Here is a 20,422-nt window from a genome sequence, read left to right as displayed (position 1 = left end):
TCATTATGTCCATGTCGTTATGTCGGGTTAAACATAGTGCGTGCGCCCATGTCGTTATGTTGTTATGTTGCTAGTGTGCAATAGGCATTAGGCCGTTATGTCGGGCTTATGTCAAAATGTCAAACCATTTATGTCTAGTGAACACTAACAACATAACAACATAACGACATGTGCGCGCGCACTTAGCCCGACATAACACAATGACATAAAAGAAAAAACATGTTTTTTCTCCTATGTCGTTATGTCCACGTCTTTATGTCGAAAATAAGAGTGCGCGCGCCCATGTCGTTATGTCGATATGTCGCTAGTGTGCAATAGGCATAACAGACCCATAAGAGTGCGCGGGCGCCATGTCGTTATGTCGCTAGTGTGCACCAGGCATTACCGACCCGTCATATATCAAATGTATGTCTTTTTTACGTACAAAGTGATTGGTACCGTAAAATGAAGGTTGAAATACTTGCATGCATGAATACTAGCTGGTTGCTTGCAGATTTGTTTGACTTGAAGCCTCGAGATGACCGCAATGCATGCCGGCATTGATTGTGCTTCGTGGTGCGAAGCACATGTTCACGATTTAGAAGACCATATTAAACGCTGTCATAACAATGCTTTTGCTCGGTACGACACCCCAGGTCTACGTGAAAGGGTATATTCTAGGAAGCAGTTAGTTGTATATGGTTTCTTTCCGCTACAAATTCCAGAGCGAAGCGGAATTGAGCGGGATACAAAAGTGAAATTCGATACTCAATTCTCGTGAGGGTAGGATAATATTATTATATTAACAATTCGGAAACCTTCTACGTCTATTGTGGACCTTTTGACTTCAAATGGGGAGAAAAATCACTGATAAAAGCTGTAGCTGTCTAATTGACGATGGAACGAACGACGAATTGGTGAGCTTAGAACTTCATTTACATTTTACGTACTTTACTTAAGTCGATTCTTAAGTATAAATTAAATGTCTTTTATTACTTTTAAACTTTCTTTGATTGTTTATCAGTAACAGTAGGCCTAATTATTACTTTGAATATGTTGTGGATTCACTTGCATATGTACCGTTATTTACTGCACACCGTGATTTTAGACAGCTGCTGTACTTGTTCTTCCAGAGACTTGTATATAAGTTAATGTTATTTTAAATTCTCCCCCAGGTTTGCTACGGATATGAGGGAAATATTATCAAGGTAATTGCAGAAATACAGCTGTTTATCTAACGATATAACTTAATAAACAGTTGTTTGTTTCAAAACCATATACGACATGTCTGTGTATAGAAAATCTTGTCTGGGGGGACCTCTCTGAGATAGGGTAGATAGGCATTTCTGTTCTGGTAGTTAGTAGGTTTCAGAATAGACATCTTTTGTAAAGCTCCAAATTCCCCCCATTGTTGGCCCCTTGCTAACTTGCATGAAGCCCCCATGTCTGTAGTTATACTTTCCTTAACCCTTTCCTTCAAATGCCCATAGCTATCAATCCAACTTGGACAGAAATTTTGTGAAATCTGGTGAAATACAGTAAATATGTTTAAAAAAAAACACAAGAGAGTTAATGCGGGTGAATAAAGAGAATGTATGAACATTCTCACAAAAATTAGGCTTGTGATGAGGTCCAAAATCTTGTGACACCTGGCTAATGCGGGTGAGTTGACAGCTATGCATGCCCGATTCTGCATTGATCGTTTCGCCGGCATTGCTGCATGAAGGGAGGTGTTATATGCTTTTTATGTCCCAGTTCACTGTACTTTTGCCTTTCTATAGAAATGACCTTCCTATGTATATATGCTATACAATTTAATAGATGTAATCCTTCACATATTTATTTGTTAATTACTCTGTTTTAAATCCTTTGGCAGACCTGGGGCCCTCAGGGTTGTATCTAAGCTAAGCCCCAGCTTTCTGCTTTTAACACTCCCTTATTTGGTGGTCCTGTGTTTTGGTAGATTATTCTTTATTATTTGATGGTCCTGTGTTCTGGCGGTTTCCTGGTACTTGTTTCATACTGGAGGCCTGACTGGAAACTAAAGCTTACATCATCTCCCTGTCCTCTTCACAAAGCTAAATATGTCCTTCTCAAGGTAAACAATAGAATATGCTTTTATTTTTTGTTATTTAGAGACTTTATTTACTCTTATTCATGTACATGTAGTCTAGTGCAGTTTAAATATGAATCCATGGATGATACAACTTAATTATTTATAAAAAATGAAAACAAAACAAAAGCAACAAGTAGATACCTGAAACAGGAAATAACTAGTGACCTTATTATTTTTATTTTTCTATCACAAGTTCTCATAATAATTGTTTTGTCTGATTTAGACTATCCATCACACCTGGAATGTAGAAAGAGTTATGCAAGAGAGAGAAGCCAGCCTTTCCACAGATGACGATGGAAACAGGTTTGTCAGCAAATTAGACTCTTTATTAGCAAATTTCCTTATTATTAGAAAAAAATCTTTTTTATAGTTTTTCCCATAAGTTAGATTATTTGTACTTTATTTTAAAATAGGGTTTACCAGTTCCAAATTGAAGGGAATAAGAACAAATCTGCTGACTTAGATAAACAGAAATACAGGGAGGAGGTGAGGAATTAATGTTATACTCCACTATAGTACTTATTCTTCTTCTGCTTAATTTTCTAGCATACTTTAAATTCAAGATTTCAAAAAAAAAATCATGAACTTACAAATTTGTGAAAAACCCCTAACTTTAATCTCTCAAAATTTAATGGATAAAATTCTGCTCTAATTCTGTTCTATTTTCCCATACTTTGATTGATCTGCATTTTGTCAATTCTGCCAATTACTGATCGTTAGTGATTGGTAAATAACCAAACTAACAATTGTGATTATGTTGATTTGGTTAATAAAAATAATTACATATAGCTTATTTAATATCCTTGCCTCTGCTAACAGTCTACAAAACTTCTGAGTTACTGGTCAGAGTCGAAACATCAAAGTTGTAGGGTGAGTTCAATTAATATACGTCAAATATATATTGCTAGTAACCTTTGTTAACTGTACTGACAAACTAAAATGAACAATTTTCCAATGCAGGTATCACGCTATTTCATCCATCGCCATTTGAAATACATGTGGCATGCTGACGAGGGTGTATTCAAATTGCTTAGGTAGTCTAACCTAGCTTTTGTGAGCTATGAATGAATGTGAAATGTGAAATGTATGGGAAATGTATTTTATGAACCTGTTAGGAACAAATAAATGAAGTTATAATTTCTTTTGGTATACAGAGCTTTGGATCAAGAAAAGACCATCAATCAAATTTATGAACATGCCCCTGGACTCTCAGTACACATAGCACAAGAGAGGTATAAACCCTGTGTCTAACAAACTACCAATATCATTCCTCACACCTCACAGGTATGAACCATGAGTGCCATCTTTCCAAGCACTCTCAGGTATAAACTCATGATCTAAAAAAACACCCCTGCCTTCTTTCCTGGCACTTTTGAGGTGTGAACACCCCTATCATCCCACTACCTTTCCTATAACGCTAAAGTCTGTGAAACCCTATCCTACCTAGTTACTCTTTCTGCTGCTCTTTCAATAAATGCCATTAAAACATCACTCCTACCCTTTCCATACCCCACATACAAGCCACCCTCACCCCTCATAAAACCACTTCCCCTACCCCACATACAAGCATCCCTCCTACCCATCATCCCACATACAAGCATCCCTCCTACCCCACATACAACATCCCTCCTACCCCACATACAAGCATCCTCCTTTCCCTCATCCCACATACAAGCATCCCTCCTACCCCTCACCCCACATACAAGCATCCCTCCTACCCCTCATCCCACATACAAGCATCCCTCCTACCCCTCATCCCACATACAAGCATCCCTCCTACCCCACATACAACATCCCTCCTACCCCACATACAAGCATCCCTCCTACCCCTCATACAAGCATCCCTCCTACCCCTCGTCCCACATACAAGCATCCCTCCTACCCCACGTACAAGCATCCCTCCTACCCCTCATCCCAAATACAAGCATCCCTCCTACTCCTACCCCTCATACAAGCATCCCTCCTACTCCTACCCCTCATACAAGCATCCCTCCTACTCCTACCCCACATACAAGCATCCCTCCTACTCCTACCCCTCATACAAGCATCCCTCCTACTCCTACCCCTCATACAAGCATCCCTCCTACCCCTCACCCCACATACAAGCATCCCTCCTACTCCTACCCCACATACAAGCATCCCTCCTACTCCTACCCCTCATACAAGCATCCCTCCTACCCCTCATCCCACATACAAGCATCCCTCCTACCCCTCATCCCACATACAAGCATCCCTCCTACCCCTCATCCCACATACAAGCATTCATCCTACCCCTCATACAAGCATCCCTCCTACCCCTCGTCCCACATACAAGCATTCATCCTACCCCTCATACAAGCATCCCTCCTACCCCTCGTCCCACATACAAGCATCCCTCCTACCCCTCATCCCACATACAAGCATCCCTCCTACCCCTCGTCCCACATACAAGCATTCATCCTACCCCTCATACAAGCATCCCTTTTCCTCTGTAGCCCTACCCTTACCCATACCTATACCCCACATACAAGCATCCTTCCTACCTCTTACCTTAATCCGAACCCTACCTCTCATCCCTCATACAAGCATCCCTCCTACCCCTACCCCTAATAAAAGCGCCCCTCCACCTCTACTCTTTTCCTTCTACAAGCATCCCTTTTACCCCTACCTCTAACCCTCCTGATATGACAGGAGCAAAAAATAGCAAAATTATAATTGTAAGGTTGTGTTAGCTTATATTTGTTTATATTTTGCCTTGAGGTTCCTTGCATAATATAAAACAACATAAGCTTCAGTATTTTTCGGTAGATGATCCGTTCCTGAGATATGATTGAGCAAAGTTGCCATAGATCATGAAAAAAGCAATTCCGCCCAAATTGGGCAATTTCAGACAAATCAAGTCTTACAATTTGCAATATCTCAAGAAAGGATTTTCTACCAAAAAATACTAAAGCTTATTTTGTTATATTACACAAGGAACATCTATGCAAAAAACAAAGCGAATATAAGTAACACAACCTTACAATTTGAACTTTGCTATTCTTTGCCCCTGTCTCCTGATATTATTTTGTTTCTGAAGGCTGCAACTTTATGGCTCCAACCTCATTGATGTTGCTGTCAAGTCGTATGGGAGGCTTTTCCTCGAACAGGTATGTAGGGCTGTTGGTTTTGTCTTGTCTCTTGGTCGATCTGTCCACATATCTGTCTGCCTGGCCATTTACCAGCTGTCCAGCTCTATTCCCCAGTAGTCTGCCTTTTTCTGCATCTCCAGCAGTCGGCTAGTCTCCTTTGCAGCCGTCCACGTTTGTCTAGCAGTCGGCTTAACCATCAATCTTTTCATCCCTCTGTCTGTTGGTTCTTGGATTTATCTTTATCTCTCCATAATTATGTAGACACTTTTAAGCAGTAACCATGCATAAAAATACTGTACCCTACATTGACCTTTATTAATTTTGTTTCAGTCAATGAATCCATTCTACATCTTCCAGCTCTTCAGTATTCTGCTGTGGTGCACCAATGATTACTACTACTATGCATCTGCCATTTTTATCATGTCTTTGGGCTCCATCATCATCACTATCAGGCAAACCAAGCAGGTACATGTACAGTGTATGCAAAACACAGTCAACTCGACAGAGCAAAAAAATGGCATGAAATTTTCAAAATATTGTATTATATATTGTATAATTGTCAAAATATAAGCTCAAGATTCCACACACAAGGAGTTCCTCTGACCAAAAACTTAATTCCAAATTTTAAAGAAATTTAGAAGATATGAAATTTAGATATTAGTGAGCAAAGTTGGCTTTATTTCTGATTAGAGCCCAACTTCTCCCTAAAAACGAGGAGAATTCATACTTTGAACATTTGAAAATTGCACTTCAAGCCTCATATCTCGAAGATAAATCCATTAGAAAGAAACACTTTTTGATATGTTGGTTTACATACAAGGAACTTCTATGCAAAAATTCAAGCTTACTGAAGTTAACCAGACCTTAATTTGGGAAAACTTGCTTTCCTTACAACACTCCCTTGGACACCTCTTAATTACAGACAAAGATACTATCTCTAAGGAGACCTAAGGACAAAGAAATGACTGAAAAGAATCGTCCATTATTATGAATTTATTATTTTTATGGACTAATTTATACAGGCACTGAATTACGGTTCAGAGCATGTCCCTAATAGCCAGGGGTGGCCCGGTGGTCCAGTGTGTTAGCAGATCAATAGTGTGGGCCTCTCTGCTAAAACAGGTTTGATTCCTGGCCAAGACATAGCAAGGTTTTCTTGTTTCTTTGCACTAAATTTGACTAATTGAATGTAGCCATCCACATTAACACAGATTCTTTTGGATCCGTATACTTTTTGATACGTTTAGGTCTTCCGTCCACACGTGCGCTAGATCCAGCGAATCCAGATACTTTAAAAAACGCCATCGAAAGTGAATAAAAAATTTATCCGTATACTTTGTTCCATAGTGTGCACGAATTTGTATGAAAATGATGGTGTCATATCGCAGGCACCCGCTGCTTTGAGCATGCGCATATCATAAAAATGACTTCAACCCGAACCTTTCAGCGTTTTCAAATGTTTGAATCCGTATTAGTGTGGACGGCTGGATCCAGGCGAACACGCTGCGAAAAGGATAGTGTTGACGTGAATCAAATGATGTGTTTTTGGCAAAATGAATCCGGATACTTTTGAATCTGTGTTAGTGTGGATGACCCCTTACTAGACTTCAGGTGTCATTGTTCAAAGCAAATGCTCACTAAGCCAGGTTTTAATATATACTACATACATGTTTTTTGTACTGTTCCAGCACCTTGTAGCATTGAGGGATATGGTTGCTCATGCTGATGTTGTCACTGTGCTCAGAAATAAAGGAGGTACTGAGACAAAACTTAAAATAATAGGGAACTTGCGCTAAAGTAAATGATCTCTGGCGTGACAGGCATGGCCGTTTCTTTTGTTATTTTGGGTTGAGTTTGCCACCCAAAAGGTCCCCCCCTGTGTATGTAACATGCATTTCCTCGCAATGACAACCAACAAAGATGGCTCCACAACCTGAGATTCATGACAAGATTTACAAATTGTGCATACTCTTTCATCATAATAGCAACAACATTGAACTTTGATTATATTTCATGGACAGAGTCAGGACTTCTCAGTAGGGAGGAAATGGGGCAATGTATATAAAATAGGGTGGGTGGTGAATTTTTGGATTTTATCTCCCACAGGACATTTTTTCTTACAATTTGGGTCCAAAGGAGGCAGGACCACTAGAAACAGTGTGGATAGAAAGCAATTGAAATTTATAAGACGTTATGCATCTTCACAAACTGTTGACCTCTCAATTTGATTGTCATTGTCCAAGGTCTCAAGTTGATTCGCTAATCTCTGTTATGCCCTTAAGTGCCTGAGGAGATACTGTCGACAGACCTTGTACCAGGAGACGTGGTGGTTATCCCTCCCCAGGGAACCACAATGCACTGTGATGCCGCCCTAATTAGCGGCAATTGTATTGTCAATGAGAGTATGCTCACAGGTGAGTTGGTAAGGGTTATTTATTTTGCCCAAATACAGAGTGTTTGATATCATGTTTTAACCCTATTTTTGGCATCTGCATTTGTATTAGGCAGTTACAGATAAGCTATTGGTAAATGCAATAGTTTGGCTGATAATTTTTCAAACTCACATTTATATGTTATGTCAAGAATCACTGGGTTCCTGAGTGCTTAAGATTTCTCACATATTTCTTAATGATTTTATGCCTAAATCGAATTTAACAGAAAGTTGCACACATGACTTTGTTGTGCTGCTGAAAAATTTTAAATCTTAACATGAATGCTGCTGACAATTACAGGTGAAAGTGTCCCAGTCACCAAGATACCCCTCCCCCACCACACCCCGACCGGTCCCCCACAAGAGCAGAAGGCAGAGGTGTATAGTCCAATTGTGCACAAGCGGCACACTCTATTCAACGGCACTAAAGTGATCCAGACCAGGTACTACGGCAATGCAAAAGTGCTGGCAGTTGTCATTCGCACAGGTAAGGGCACTGAAAGTAGCAGTACCAACTTTCATCAGCTGTAGGTTAAGGTATAAAATGATTACAAAGTCAGTAGCCTAAGAGGAATGGCAACCCCAAATTATTAGTATCATTCAAGAGAGCGGCCCATCCCAAATTCTTTGAATGAGGTTTGATGGTGGGTGTTTTATGTCAATACACAATAATTGCATTTTAGACAAAAAATGCTAATTTGTGACTAGCCTAAACACCGTCTGAAATACGTCAAAGAGCTCCTATAACCTCCCAGATATACCTCCCTTTGCCTAGCAAATTATTCCAATGACAAACTATAACACATTTTTTTCACACTAAGAGTTTCCTGTGTTGTCAGCTTAGATTCAAAGAGCTAAGCAATTCATTCTACTGTTAAATAAATCAATGTAATTTCTTTTATTGATCCTTGTGGATTTTTGTTCCCTATAATTCCCTTTTAGAACAATGATATTTGTTTTTATCAGCTTTGATACAAAATGCATAACGTCACAAGCTAAGCTGTAAAACGTTAATTATGATAGGTTATGGGTAGACATGTGAGTATGCGAATGACATCAGGCAATCACAAAATGTCATTCCTATGCTACCCGTTCTCTTTAAATTAAAGATTTACTTTTCCCACAAAAATAACTCTTCCCCAGAATAAGTAAGCAAGTTATATGCCAATAATCTTGGTTGTGTTTGTTAAGGTATATTGGTACAGTATGCATACTTATAAGGTGTTCTGTACATTGCATTGCTTTGGTTACTCATTTGTGCTTGCTTTGGTAATTCATTTGTGCTTGCTGTGGTAACTCATATGAGCTAGCTTTCAGAACTCACTGTATTTGTTTTGAAATTTTTAGGTTTCTTCACAACAAAAGGGAGGTTGATCCGTTCTATCCTCAATCCTCGTCCAGTTGAGTTCCAGTTCTTCAAGGATTCAATGAGATTCATAAGCATGCTTGCAGTGCTTGGTAAGATTGCATGGTGGATGATAAGATTATATGATGGGATATAAGATTATATGACAGATGGTAAGATTATATGAAGGATGATACGTAAGATTATATGACGGTCCTAAAATTATATAATGTGATTATATGATGGCGCATAATGTGTGATGTATGATTCTTACAGCAACTCACTGTTCTTCATGTACTTTTTCAGCATCCGTAGGATTTGCATACAGTGTGTATGTATTTGTACAGCAAGGGGTAAGTAAAATACATCCTAAATAGAATACAGAGCATGGAATATCAACTTTTACTCCGTCAATCAATCTTTTATTGAATTAGGGAAAAGCCGAAGCCAGAGGCTTATTAGGCTTGGTCAGCAAAGTAAGTAGAACATGATAGGACTTCACAATTTTAGCAAACTTGAACATACAAGCTTACACACCCATGTACACACCCACGCCACACTTACACACCCACGTTTTCCAATCCTATTAACTAACAGTATTTTCGTTATTTCTAGGCCAAAATTGGTGTTATTATTGAGAAATCTCTTGATGTGATCACCATCGCAGTGCCACCAGCTCTACCGGCAGCTATGTCCATTGGCATGGTGTATGCATTGCAGAGGTTAAAAAAGCAGTACATTTACTGTATCCAACCCTCAAGGTAATACATATCAAGAGCTCAATTGTTCCTTTCTCATTATGGTCACCACTAGATCCACAAAGTAATATATAACTACAGTAGAACTCAATAGACCTCTTTCCAAAATGGCTACCATTCAATCCACAAAGTAATACCAGCCCTGGTAATACATAAATAGAACTCAATAAGCCATTTCCATTATGGCTACCATTCGGTCCACAAGGTAATACATAATAAGAACTCAATAAGCCATTTTCCATTATGGCTACCATTCGGTCCACAAGGTAATACATAATAAGAACTCAAAAGACCCTTTTCCATTATGGCTACCATTTAGTCCACAAGGTAATACATAATAAGAACTCAATAGACCCTTTTCCATTATGGCCACCATTCGGTCCACAAGGTAATACATAACTAGAACTCAATAAGCCATTTTCCATTATGGCTACCATTTGGTCCACAAGGTAATACATAATAAGAACTCAATAAGCCATTTTCCATTATGGCTACCATTCAGTCCACAAGGTAATACATAATAAGAACTCAATAGACCCTTTTCCATTATGGCTACCATTCAGTCCACAAGGTAATACATAATAAGAACTCAATAGACCCTTTTCCATTATGGCTACCATTCAGTCCACAAGGTATACATAATAAGAACTCAATAGACCCTATTCCATTATGGCTACCATTCAGTCCACAAGGTAATACATAATAAGAACTCAATAGACCCTTTTCCATTATGGCTACCATTCAGTCCACAAGGTAATACATAATAAGAACTCAATAGACCGTTTTCTTTATGACAACTATTCAACTCTCATGGTAATACGTACAAGAGCTAGACCATTTGCCATAATGGCCACCATCTCTTTTAGCATGGTGTTAGCGAAAGTTGAAAAAAAGTAGTACTTTAACAGAATTTAACTTTCAAGCTAAAGCACAACGACAATAATCTTTTTCCACACTGGTCACCATGTCTTAAATTTTTTGGCCGGCATTTTGAAAAAAGGATAAATTACATAACTTGTTAGTCTGCAAGTTGTCCAAATAAAACCACAAGTAATTTTGGTGCCTTTTACTGCGAATTACTGAGAAACAAGCTACAAAACAAACATGTCTTGTTTTTCTCCATCAGAATCAACATGTGTGGCAAATTAAAGCTGTTTTGCTTTGACAAGGTAAGTTTTAAGCATTCATCTTAGCTTGAAGTTTTTGGTTTTTGGCAAAAATTTATCGTTTAGGTCATTATCAAAGGAAGTTATGGCTTCGCTTCGCTATGGAATTAAATTACTTTGACTGCATGTGAAATGTAAGCAGACGTCATGTTAGCTAGGGTATGCTAAAGAACTTAACTTTGGGGCTTTTGAGACGAAAAATCGCACCAGTTCACTTACGTTCGATTACGCGAACAATATTTCAAAATTGTTAAAGCAGTGTGTCTAGTGGAAGTTTCTTCGTGGATGTGACTGAAAATTTAGAATAGTTGGCCTGTTGGATAGGTTTCCGGCCGATTGTTATGTAATCGAAGTAAAGTAGTGGCCGCTTTAAGATAATTGCCAGGATAAGATGAATGTTAAAAAAAGAGTGGTTTTTGTTTTCCATGGGGATTGGGAAATTATTTCTTAGTGTTAAGTGTTTTTTTAGATAATAAGCTCTATTGTGAGTCAGATTTATTATCGTCACAACTTACGGGTCCTGTTCTGGTGGATAATAATTTCCAAAATAATAAAATATTTTCAATGTTCAAAATAAAACCAAAACCGTAGTGCCACACAATTCTTTTGATTGATTGTGATTAAAATAATGATTTATTGGGTGACTCGCTGATTGATTTGCTGACTGATTGGCTGACTTGCTGACTGATTGGCTGACTCGCTGATTGATTGGCTAACTTGCTGACTGATTGGCTGACTCGATGATTGATTGGGTGACTCACCGATTGATTGGATGACTCACCGATTGATTGCTTTTTTCGTCTGTAGACTGGCACTTTGACAGAAGATGGTTTAGATCTTCTTGGTGTTGTAAGAGTCGAGGATGCACGGTACAGTTATTTGTGAACATAAACAACATGTGTTTTCAAGTAGAATTGCAGAGTTGTAATAAGATTGCCAGGAAAATGGTCAAAATGTTTCCCAAAGCCCAAAGCATAACCCCAGGGCAATTGCCAAAATTCTGGCCTCGACTGATGCATTTAGTTTCCAAGATTTTGAAACTTGTATAAAGCATTTCGTTTGATCGAGTATAGCATGGGTCATATTATTTTCCTAAAACATGTATCATATTATTTTCCTGAAACATGTATCTATTTCAGGTTCGAAATGATCGTTAAGGATGCGACCATTCTGCCGCAAGGGCCCATGCTTTTTGCCATGGCAACTTGTCATTCCCTGACAATGATTGACAATGAGCTGACAGGCGACCCGTTGGATATTAAGATGTTTGAGGCTACAGGATGGGTGTGTAACATTTATTTCGTAACCATTGTCTGTATTGGAAGAGTTCTATATTTGTTTTGTTTTTCGTAACCATTGTCTGTATTGGAAGGTTTCTATTTTTTTTTTGTAACCATTGTCTGTATTGGAAGGGTTCTATTTTTTTTTTTTTTTTTTTTTTTTGTAACCATTGTCTGTATTGGAAGGGTTCTATTTTTGTTTTGTTTTGTTTTTCGTAACCATTGTCTGTATTGGAAGAGTTCTATTTTTGTCCCTGTCTTTATTAGGTCTTTGATGAGCCAGGGGAAGACAACAAGAAGTTTGACACAATCGCGCCTTCAACTGTCCGACCAAAGACTAGGGAAATGACTGATAACCAGGTATATGTGAGAATTAAGAGCGTAACTCCTCCGGCAAGATGGTCCAGAGTCCGGCTAAGCTCACGCTTTTGACGTTTAGGGTCACTATTTCCTTGCTTTTTGGATAAGAAGTTTGGATAAGAAGACTTTAAACCCGTCAAATATATCTAATGAACTATCTGGTATTATTGCCAGTTTGACTATTCTAGGAACTGTCGCCAACAAATTCCAAGTGCTTATCTGCTCTATGGCTTACCTCAATTCCGTGCATGTTCGTAGGTGCCGCTCGAGGTAGGAATTATCCGTCAGTTCCCTTTTTCGTCAGATGTTCAGCGTATGACGGTAATTACCCGTATTTTGGGGTCTGATCACATGGACGTGTATGTCAAGGGCGCACCAGAAGTCATCGCTTCACTATGCAGGCCTGAGACAGGTACAACCCACAAATACTAATACTAGTGCCCTAAGTACTTCTAATCAATGATGTGCTGTAGTGAAGACATCAAATGTGTTTTACTTTCCCATGCGTAACTTGCCAAAACAGGTTTGTTCGCCCATAGACTAACCATCCAATGATTGGGACAGCAACAGTACTGTAAGAACACGTTGAGCTTGTAGGAAAAGGCATATTTACACTGTATTACACGTAGAATAATCCAAACTACCGTGAGTCATGTCTTATTTAGACAGCGCATTGGAAAGGGGTGGCTGGGGTTGCTCTTAAAGTTTCTGCCAGGCGTATATTTGTTGTCCCTTTTCTAACAATGCTTCCACGAGGTTTGCTTCGATTCGATTTGGTAACCGTCCACGATGTTGCAATTGAATGGAACTGTGTAAAGGAGTGTCGAGTCCAACTCCTAAAATTGTCTTCTGTTACTTCCTGTTCCTTTAGTGCCGGCCAACTTCCAAGAAGAGCTTGAGATGTACACAAAGGAAGGCTACAGGGTGCTGGGCGTGGCATACGGAGCTTTAGGCAGCAAGGTCACCTGGCACCAGGCGCAGCGAGCCAAGCGTGACGTCATCGAGAAAGACCTCATCTTCAGTGGTCTGCTCGTCCTGCAGAACGCCCTCAAACCCGAGTCAGCGGCAGTCATCAAAGGACTGCAAGAAGCCAGCATTCGAACTGTCATGGTAACAGGTATGACGTCATTTGAACCCTGTTAGGGGTATGAGCTTTCCACTTCAATCTGCAGTGTATTCTATCTATATATACCTGGGACTTGTCAGTCACTCCTCACTGTTAACATTTAATACTGGAAGATATTATGTGTAGAAATTTCTGTCTACTCCACATACCAAAATCAATGGTATGTGTCGCACTTGCTAATTTGCTAGGAGACTCCTAGGAGAGTATTTTTTCTTATATATCTTAACTATATTTCAGGTTAACGAGCCCTTTTCCAAGCCCTCTGTTTTCACCAAGGCATGTCTAACTTCCCCCTCTAATAGGTGACAACATGCTCCTTAACTATATTTCAGGTTAACGAGCCCTTTTCCAAGCCCTCTGTTTTCACCAAGGCATGTCTAACTTCCCCCTCTAATAGGTGACAACATGCTCACTGCAGTGAGCGTAGGCCGAGAGTGCGGGATGGTCGGCGTTAACGAGAAGGTCATCCTAGCGGAGCTTGAAAAGCAAGGCAATGTGGACAAGATTCGTTGGAGCGTCTTGCCAGGAAACAAGAAGAGTGGCCCATCACTGAATGACGTGCTAATTGAAATCCCAGGGTACCACCACCCCTACCACATCGCCGTGTCTGGCAAGACGTTTGCGTACATAAGAGAGAACGAACCACAGCTTATGAAAAGGGTGAGTCATGGCAATTATATATTTCCTGGATGTTGCTGGTTTATCATGTTGCAACATGAATACAGAGGAAAGGAAGAGTGCGCTTTTTTGATAATTATCGCTCGTCCCAATCCTCTGCGTCCAAAGTATTAGGGAACTTAAGCAAACACGTTTCTGGACGGCAACCGGAAGTAGATAATCTTTGTTTAACGCTATCGCAAATCTAGAAGGTTTCATATTTTAGACTGCGTGGCAGAATAGAAACGTCTTCTTTCATTGGAATTGAGCAAAAACATTACAAAGACGGAAAACGTTAAACTTCCGGTTGCCTTCTGTCGTTCAGAAACGTGTTCCCTAATGTCTAAAGATAGTGAACTCCAGGTTTTCCGCCGAATAAACAACACCAACGCCTGCAACTAGGCTATTTGCATAGTTATAGTATTGGTCTTGTTTTCCTAGCGATTGGTGTGTGGCACTGTAGGATATGAATGATCTCCATTGTGGTTGTCGTGTGCTGTTTACCATGTTGTTTGTTGTGTCTAGCTGCTAGTGTGTGGCACCGTGTTCGCAAGAATGTCTCCGGAGCAGAAGACCCATCTCGTGGAGGAACTACAGTCAATCGGGTCAGCAGTCATCTCGCCCATTTGTCATATGCCAGACTTCGTCTCCCCGCACCACTAGTTCTTTTATATCATCCATTCTACCCGACAGTCTTTTGTTCCCCTTATCCTTAAATATGTCTTCTCTTGTTGTCACATCGTTGAAAGTAATAACAGACCCTAAAGTCTACGTTCACAGTGAGAAAATGACGTTTTGCATAACCTTAGGGAGGTTTTCTGTTCTCTCGGTTTGAACGTCATCATTGATCAGTTTCATCATTGATCTTATTTCTTTATCAGCTACTCGTTTGGGATGTGTAGTTTGAACGTCATTTTTTATCAGTTTATCTTATTTCTTTATCAGCTACTCGGTGGGGATGTGTGGCGATGGTGCCAACGATTGTGGGGTAAGTACGTGTTTTTAGTTACAAGCAATCATCTATTGATTATCTAAATTTCGACCATTGTTAACTCGTAGCTGTGTGAGATGTCTGATGAACCTTTTCACCGTTCCCCTTAACATCTTCGCCATTCGTTTACGCATTCAAATCAGCTTTCATCGATCTCTGAGCCTCGCCCACCACTGAGCAACAATTCCCGTCTTTCCTCAGGCGCTCAAGGCGGCTTACGCTGGCATATCTCTCTCAGAGGCTGAAGCGTCCATTGCCTCTCCTTTCACCTCCAAGGTAAGGACCACACTTTCTGACAAAATGACTTATCACGGTCACCGACAAAGGTTATTTCCATCAATAGCAGAGAGGGGGTGAAAAGTTAGTTATCTACATTAATCTGGTGATGGGTCATCGGACCTTTTGATAAGTTGTCCTGTCTTTTCAGATACCAAACATTGAGTGCGTCCCCAAAGTTATCAAGTACGTATCTCGCAATTGCTATTTACTTACCTTTTTGTATCGAAATGCAACCTTGTCAAATGGCAATCACTGACAGTACAATTATTATATGCAGACCTTGAGTCTAACTCCTTTTGATCTCGCCAGGGAAGGCCGTTGTGCTCTTGTAACGTCTTTCGCGTGTTTCAAGTACATGGCCCTGTACAGTATCGTTCAGTTTGTCTCAGTATTGATCCTATACTCGGTGAGTAATGCAGCACATGCGGGCTATGTCTTCCTAGACTATAGCATATTTCTTGCCAGATTCTTTCCCAAATAAGTCTAACCTTAGTGACGTCTTGTATTTGTTCTCAGATTGGGTCTAACCTGAGTGACTTCTTGTATGTGTTCTCAGATTGGGTCTAACCTGAATGACTTCTTATATGTGTTTCCAAATAAAGTCTAACCTGAATGACTTCTTATATGTGTTTCCAGATAAAGTCTAACCTGAATGACTTCTTATATGTGTTCTCAGATAAAGTCTAACCTGAATGACTTCTTGTATATGTTCTCAGATCGGGTCTAACCTGAGTGACTTCTTATATGTGTTCCCAGATTAAGCTTTACCTGAATGACTTCTTATATGTGTTCCCAGATTAAGTCTAACCTGAATGTCTTCTTGTATGTGTTCCCAGATTAAGTCTAACCTGAATGACTGCTTGTATGTGTTCTCAGATCGGGTCTAACCTGAGTGACTTCCAGTTCCTGTACATCGATCTCGTCATCATTACCAGCCTTGCACTTGTCAGTGAGTAACGCAACGCGCTACAGTCGCAGTAGCATAGTGCTTTATGCGTGACAAAAGAGACATTGGCTTTTCTGGTGGATGGGTTGATTATCCACCATGTTATATCATGGGATGTCCGAATGTCTGATGGGTGAGTTCGTGTTGCACCATAGGTTGTCGGGTGTATGTGCCTGTGTTGTATTATGGGATTTTTGGTATATTAGTTCGCGTTGCATCATGTGATGTCAGGTGAACAAGTTTGTGTTGCATCATGTGATGTCTGGTAAACAAGTTGGCGTTGCGTCATGGGATGTCAGGTAAATAAGCTCGCGCTGCATCATTGGACGTCAGCTGAACGAGTTTGTGTTGCATCATGGGATTTCTGATGAATTAATTATTTTATTTGTTTGTTATTAATAGTGCGTAATGTTGTTTATTCCAGTGGGATACCAGCACCCCTACCCCATCCTTGTGTCGCGCCGCCCTGGCGGTAGTCTAGTGGCCCCCATCGTGCTAGTCTCGCTAATCTCACAGATCGTCATCCAGATCACTGTTCAAGTATCCGGATTTGTCTACGTCAAGCAGCAGTCATGGTATGTATGTCACGCTATGCATGTCATGGCAGTCTACCAATCTCGCTATATATGTCACGCTGGACTACCAGTCACGCTGGGCATGTCACGGTAAATTATCAGTTAATCTGTGCATGTCACGCTAGATTATCAGTCACCCTGTGCATATTGCACTAGACTACCAGTCACGCTATGTATATCACGCCAGACTATCAGTCACGCTGTGCATGTCGCACTAGACTATCAAACACGCTGTGCATGTCACGCTAGACTATCAGTCACGCTATGCATAACGCACTAGACTATCAGTCACGCTATGCATAACGCACTAGACTTTTAACCACGCTATGCATATCACGCTAGACTACCCGTCACTCCTTATTTGTCAAACTCATGGCATGTCACGCTTCATATGTAACGCTTCTGCGTGACACTTTCCTAGGTACGTGCCTGTCAATATGTCCATGCTGCACCAGGGAGGTAAAGACGTTCAGCAGGAGTGTCATGACAACACCGTCATCTTCACGCTGTCTTCTTTCCAGTACATTATACTAGCTGTCGCATTCGCGCGCGGCAAGCCGTACCGTCTACCCATCTACCGGAATCGTGAGTTGACTGATTCAGTGATGTGGCAGAGGATTCTAAAACTTCATACGTTCTTTGGACATCACTAAAAGAATCCAGACCCTAGTACACAACCCCTCTTAGAGTGTCGATCAGTCACTTGTTTGCCATTGTTGAAATACCTTAGCGATCTGCAAAGCAAGCAAATACAGTTCATTTACTGATTGAAAGTATCTCAATTACTCGTTCAATTGAAAGTGACGGATGCTGTTTGTGAATCTCTATAGCGCGGAGCGAGGAATGGCGGCGTTATTGGCCTTCTTTGGAAAATGTTTGTCAGTGACATTGGAAAGGGACGCGCTAATAAAAAGGACAAAGGAAACATACGTATTGATACGCATTTTTTGTTAATTGTTATAGCGTGGTTTTTGGAAGTCCTTCACCTACGTACTGATACGCATTGTTTGTCACTTGTTGTAGCGTGGTTCTTGGGAGTCCTAGCGGCGCTTTCCGCCTTCACTTTATTCCTTGTTCTGTTTGGTAAACCGAATGGACTTCATAAATTTTTCGAGGTGAGTGACCATCACGGCCAGACTGTCATCATGGACATGTCATCCTCATCGTTGCCATCGCCATCACCATCACCATTTACATCACCATCACCATTTACATCACCATCACCGTTTACATCACCATCATCATCATCACCATCACCATCACCATCACCATCACCATCGCTATCACCATCACCACCATCATTATTTACATCACCATCACCACCACCATTTCCATCACTTTAAAATTAACGTTGATTAAAAAAACCCGAATTCAATAAACGCAAAAAGAGAATATTCTAATAAAGGACATTAACGCGAGTCTTTAAACAAACGTTAAACTTTATTTGTGCAGGTCTAAATAAAATTATATTAAACACAACGCAAATGTTTTCGAAAAGTCATCCCAAGCTTTTCGTCGTTGGCCACTTAAATAGACAACAATATGTAGATTAAACAATACCCTGTATCAATTAAAATCGCCCACATTAAAATTCTAAATTAACGCTCAGCTTAATTAAAATTAGCTTGAATAAAATGTGGTGTTAATTTCCTATAAAACGGTATTATTAAAACAAATTAGTGATAGCAGCAAACTCTCGGCACGTCATTGGCAAATATCTAGGGATACCCCCTTTGACTTCCATCCATATCACTTACTATACTGGGAAACATTCCTTTGGCCTTATAGATGATAGATTGTATTATGACTCGCATACCAACAGCCTGAATACTGTCTTCCCCTTTCAGCTTGAGATCCTCCCAAGCATGAGCTATCGCTGGATACTCGTAGGGATAGCGTTCCTCAATTTCGGAATATCTCTATTTGTAGAGGTAAGTAAAACATAGAATATGTAATTAGCATTTGGCGGTTCGAGATTCTGCTTCATCAAAAGGTCACTCCCATTCTCTTTCCCAAAATGCTGGATGTTAGAAACACCTTTTTATCTTTATACATGTTACGACACAGCTCAATCTATTATTATTCTTGTTGTTATCAAGACTAAACAAACACGCTAAGCCCAAATTGTTATCCGTACAAGTGTAACAGCGAACCCTGCCTCCCTATTTTGGGAAATCAAGAAATCCTCCAAATTATCCTTATTGTAAAGTATATATATAAAGTATATATATCATATTCTCTTTTCTAACTGTAGTAATTCTATCGCAGGATTTGATCGTTCCCGCACGATGCACTAGGACCTTACTTAACAAGCTTCGGCGCAAGAAAGGCCCTAAGAACCCTTACAAAAAGATACAGAAAGACATCAAAAGCGATCCTCATTGGCCACCAGATGCTGAGAACAGATAGCGAGCCTTCGGTTTAAACAGGGCGGGGTACGGACTAGAGACGCAAATGCAATTCACGCTACAGTGTTTGTTTCGCTCGTAAATTCCGGAATTAAACTTCCTTTTGTGTTTTTAGAAATATCTTTACCAGAACACTTTTACACATACATTTGTGCCAAATTTCAATTTTAGGTCTCTATAATGAACTTATTTTATCGAGAAACTTGTTCGTGATAACGTGAAGCGAGGCCCTTCAGCCGATCAGAGCGCAGGGGTCGCGCTAATGATATGGAGTTATATGCCCAGTCCTCCCAGGTATTATAAGTTTCTCACTTGCGATGAGGTGAGACTTTTCTATGTTTGTAGATATTTGTCAAACACAAAAGTGTTACGTATGTATATAATCAATAGACCAAGAAATTGCACTAGATAGAACGGTATCTTGCATGGGCAGCGGGCGAGTTTTCGTCTCTGTTATGCAAAAAAAAAATGTGTCGTCTACACTCTGTTTTTTTATAAGAACGTCTAATTTCAGCTAAGACTGGGTCGTTTGTTTTTTGAGTGTATATAAACATAATAGTACTGGTTAAATTATTCAAAGTGAATTACACAGATGATCAATAGAAAATATACAATGTGGTTATCTATTTGTTACTTGAGCTGTTTATGCTGATCTCTTTTCCTTGTGTGGTATATTGAGCGTTTCGCTGAGAGGGCAATTTTCCCGTTTTATCTTTGTTTGAGTAAAAGAATTGTCTAAGAACCCGAGCTTTCAATTGGCTGGCTGGATGTCTTGAAGACCATTTATTATCCAATGTAGCCTCGCCCCTATGCTTCTCGGCGGGCCAATCACGCTCTGCATGGCCATGACGTCACATGCCCTTTCTGCTCTCGCCGCGCAAAGCATCATGGAGCC

At 40.1% G+C, this 20,422-nt stretch overlaps 1 protein-coding gene across 3 annotated transcripts; it reads left to right on the top strand.

The window, feature by feature from the left end:
- Nucleotides 1-412: 412 nt before the first annotated feature.
- On the top strand, nucleotides 413-20,134 carry LOC5513209 (polyamine-transporting ATPase 13A3). Of its 3 annotated transcripts, XM_032382767.2 has the most exons (34): nucleotides 420-896; nucleotides 1,155-1,187; nucleotides 1,943-2,077; nucleotides 2,319-2,398; nucleotides 2,509-2,581; nucleotides 2,915-2,965; nucleotides 3,056-3,129; nucleotides 3,250-3,327; nucleotides 5,154-5,223; nucleotides 5,536-5,670; nucleotides 6,894-6,960; nucleotides 7,488-7,619; nucleotides 7,938-8,123; nucleotides 8,984-9,094; nucleotides 9,288-9,334; nucleotides 9,597-9,742; nucleotides 10,866-10,908; nucleotides 11,713-11,774; nucleotides 12,045-12,189; nucleotides 12,453-12,545; nucleotides 12,804-12,957; nucleotides 13,417-13,662; nucleotides 14,069-14,331; nucleotides 14,854-14,933; nucleotides 15,274-15,316; nucleotides 15,521-15,595; nucleotides 15,747-15,781; nucleotides 15,908-16,004; nucleotides 16,475-16,547; nucleotides 16,969-17,119; nucleotides 17,541-17,704; nucleotides 18,143-18,234; nucleotides 18,967-19,050; nucleotides 19,388-20,134. In XM_032382767.2, the coding sequence occupies exons 1-34, from the start codon at nucleotides 831-833 to the stop codon at nucleotides 19,526-19,528; spliced, it is 3,525 nt and encodes a 1,174-aa protein (XP_032238658.2). In that variant the 5' UTR covers nucleotides 420-830; the 3' UTR covers nucleotides 19,529-20,134. The 3 variants fall into 3 exon arrangements, with proteins under 3 accessions (XP_032238660.2, XP_032238659.2, XP_032238658.2); XM_032382768.2 differs by lacking the exon at nucleotides 2,915-2,965 and having other exon boundaries at nucleotides 418-896; XM_032382769.2 differs by lacking the exons at nucleotides 16,475-16,547; nucleotides 16,969-17,119; nucleotides 17,541-17,704; ... (1 more) ...; nucleotides 18,967-19,050; nucleotides 19,388-20,134 and adding an exon at nucleotides 16,315-16,374 and having other exon boundaries at nucleotides 413-896.
- The last annotated feature ends 288 nt before the right edge of the window (nucleotides 20,135-20,422 follow it).

This window comes from Nematostella vectensis, chromosome 3 (genome assembly GCF_932526225.1).
Source record: "Nematostella vectensis chromosome 3, jaNemVect1.1, whole genome shotgun sequence".
NCBI classification, from domain to species: Eukaryota; Metazoa; Cnidaria; class Anthozoa; order Actiniaria; family Edwardsiidae; genus Nematostella; species Nematostella vectensis.
The sequence above is the reverse complement of the archived record's forward strand: the minus strand, read 5'-3'. Positions and strand labels throughout refer to the sequence as shown.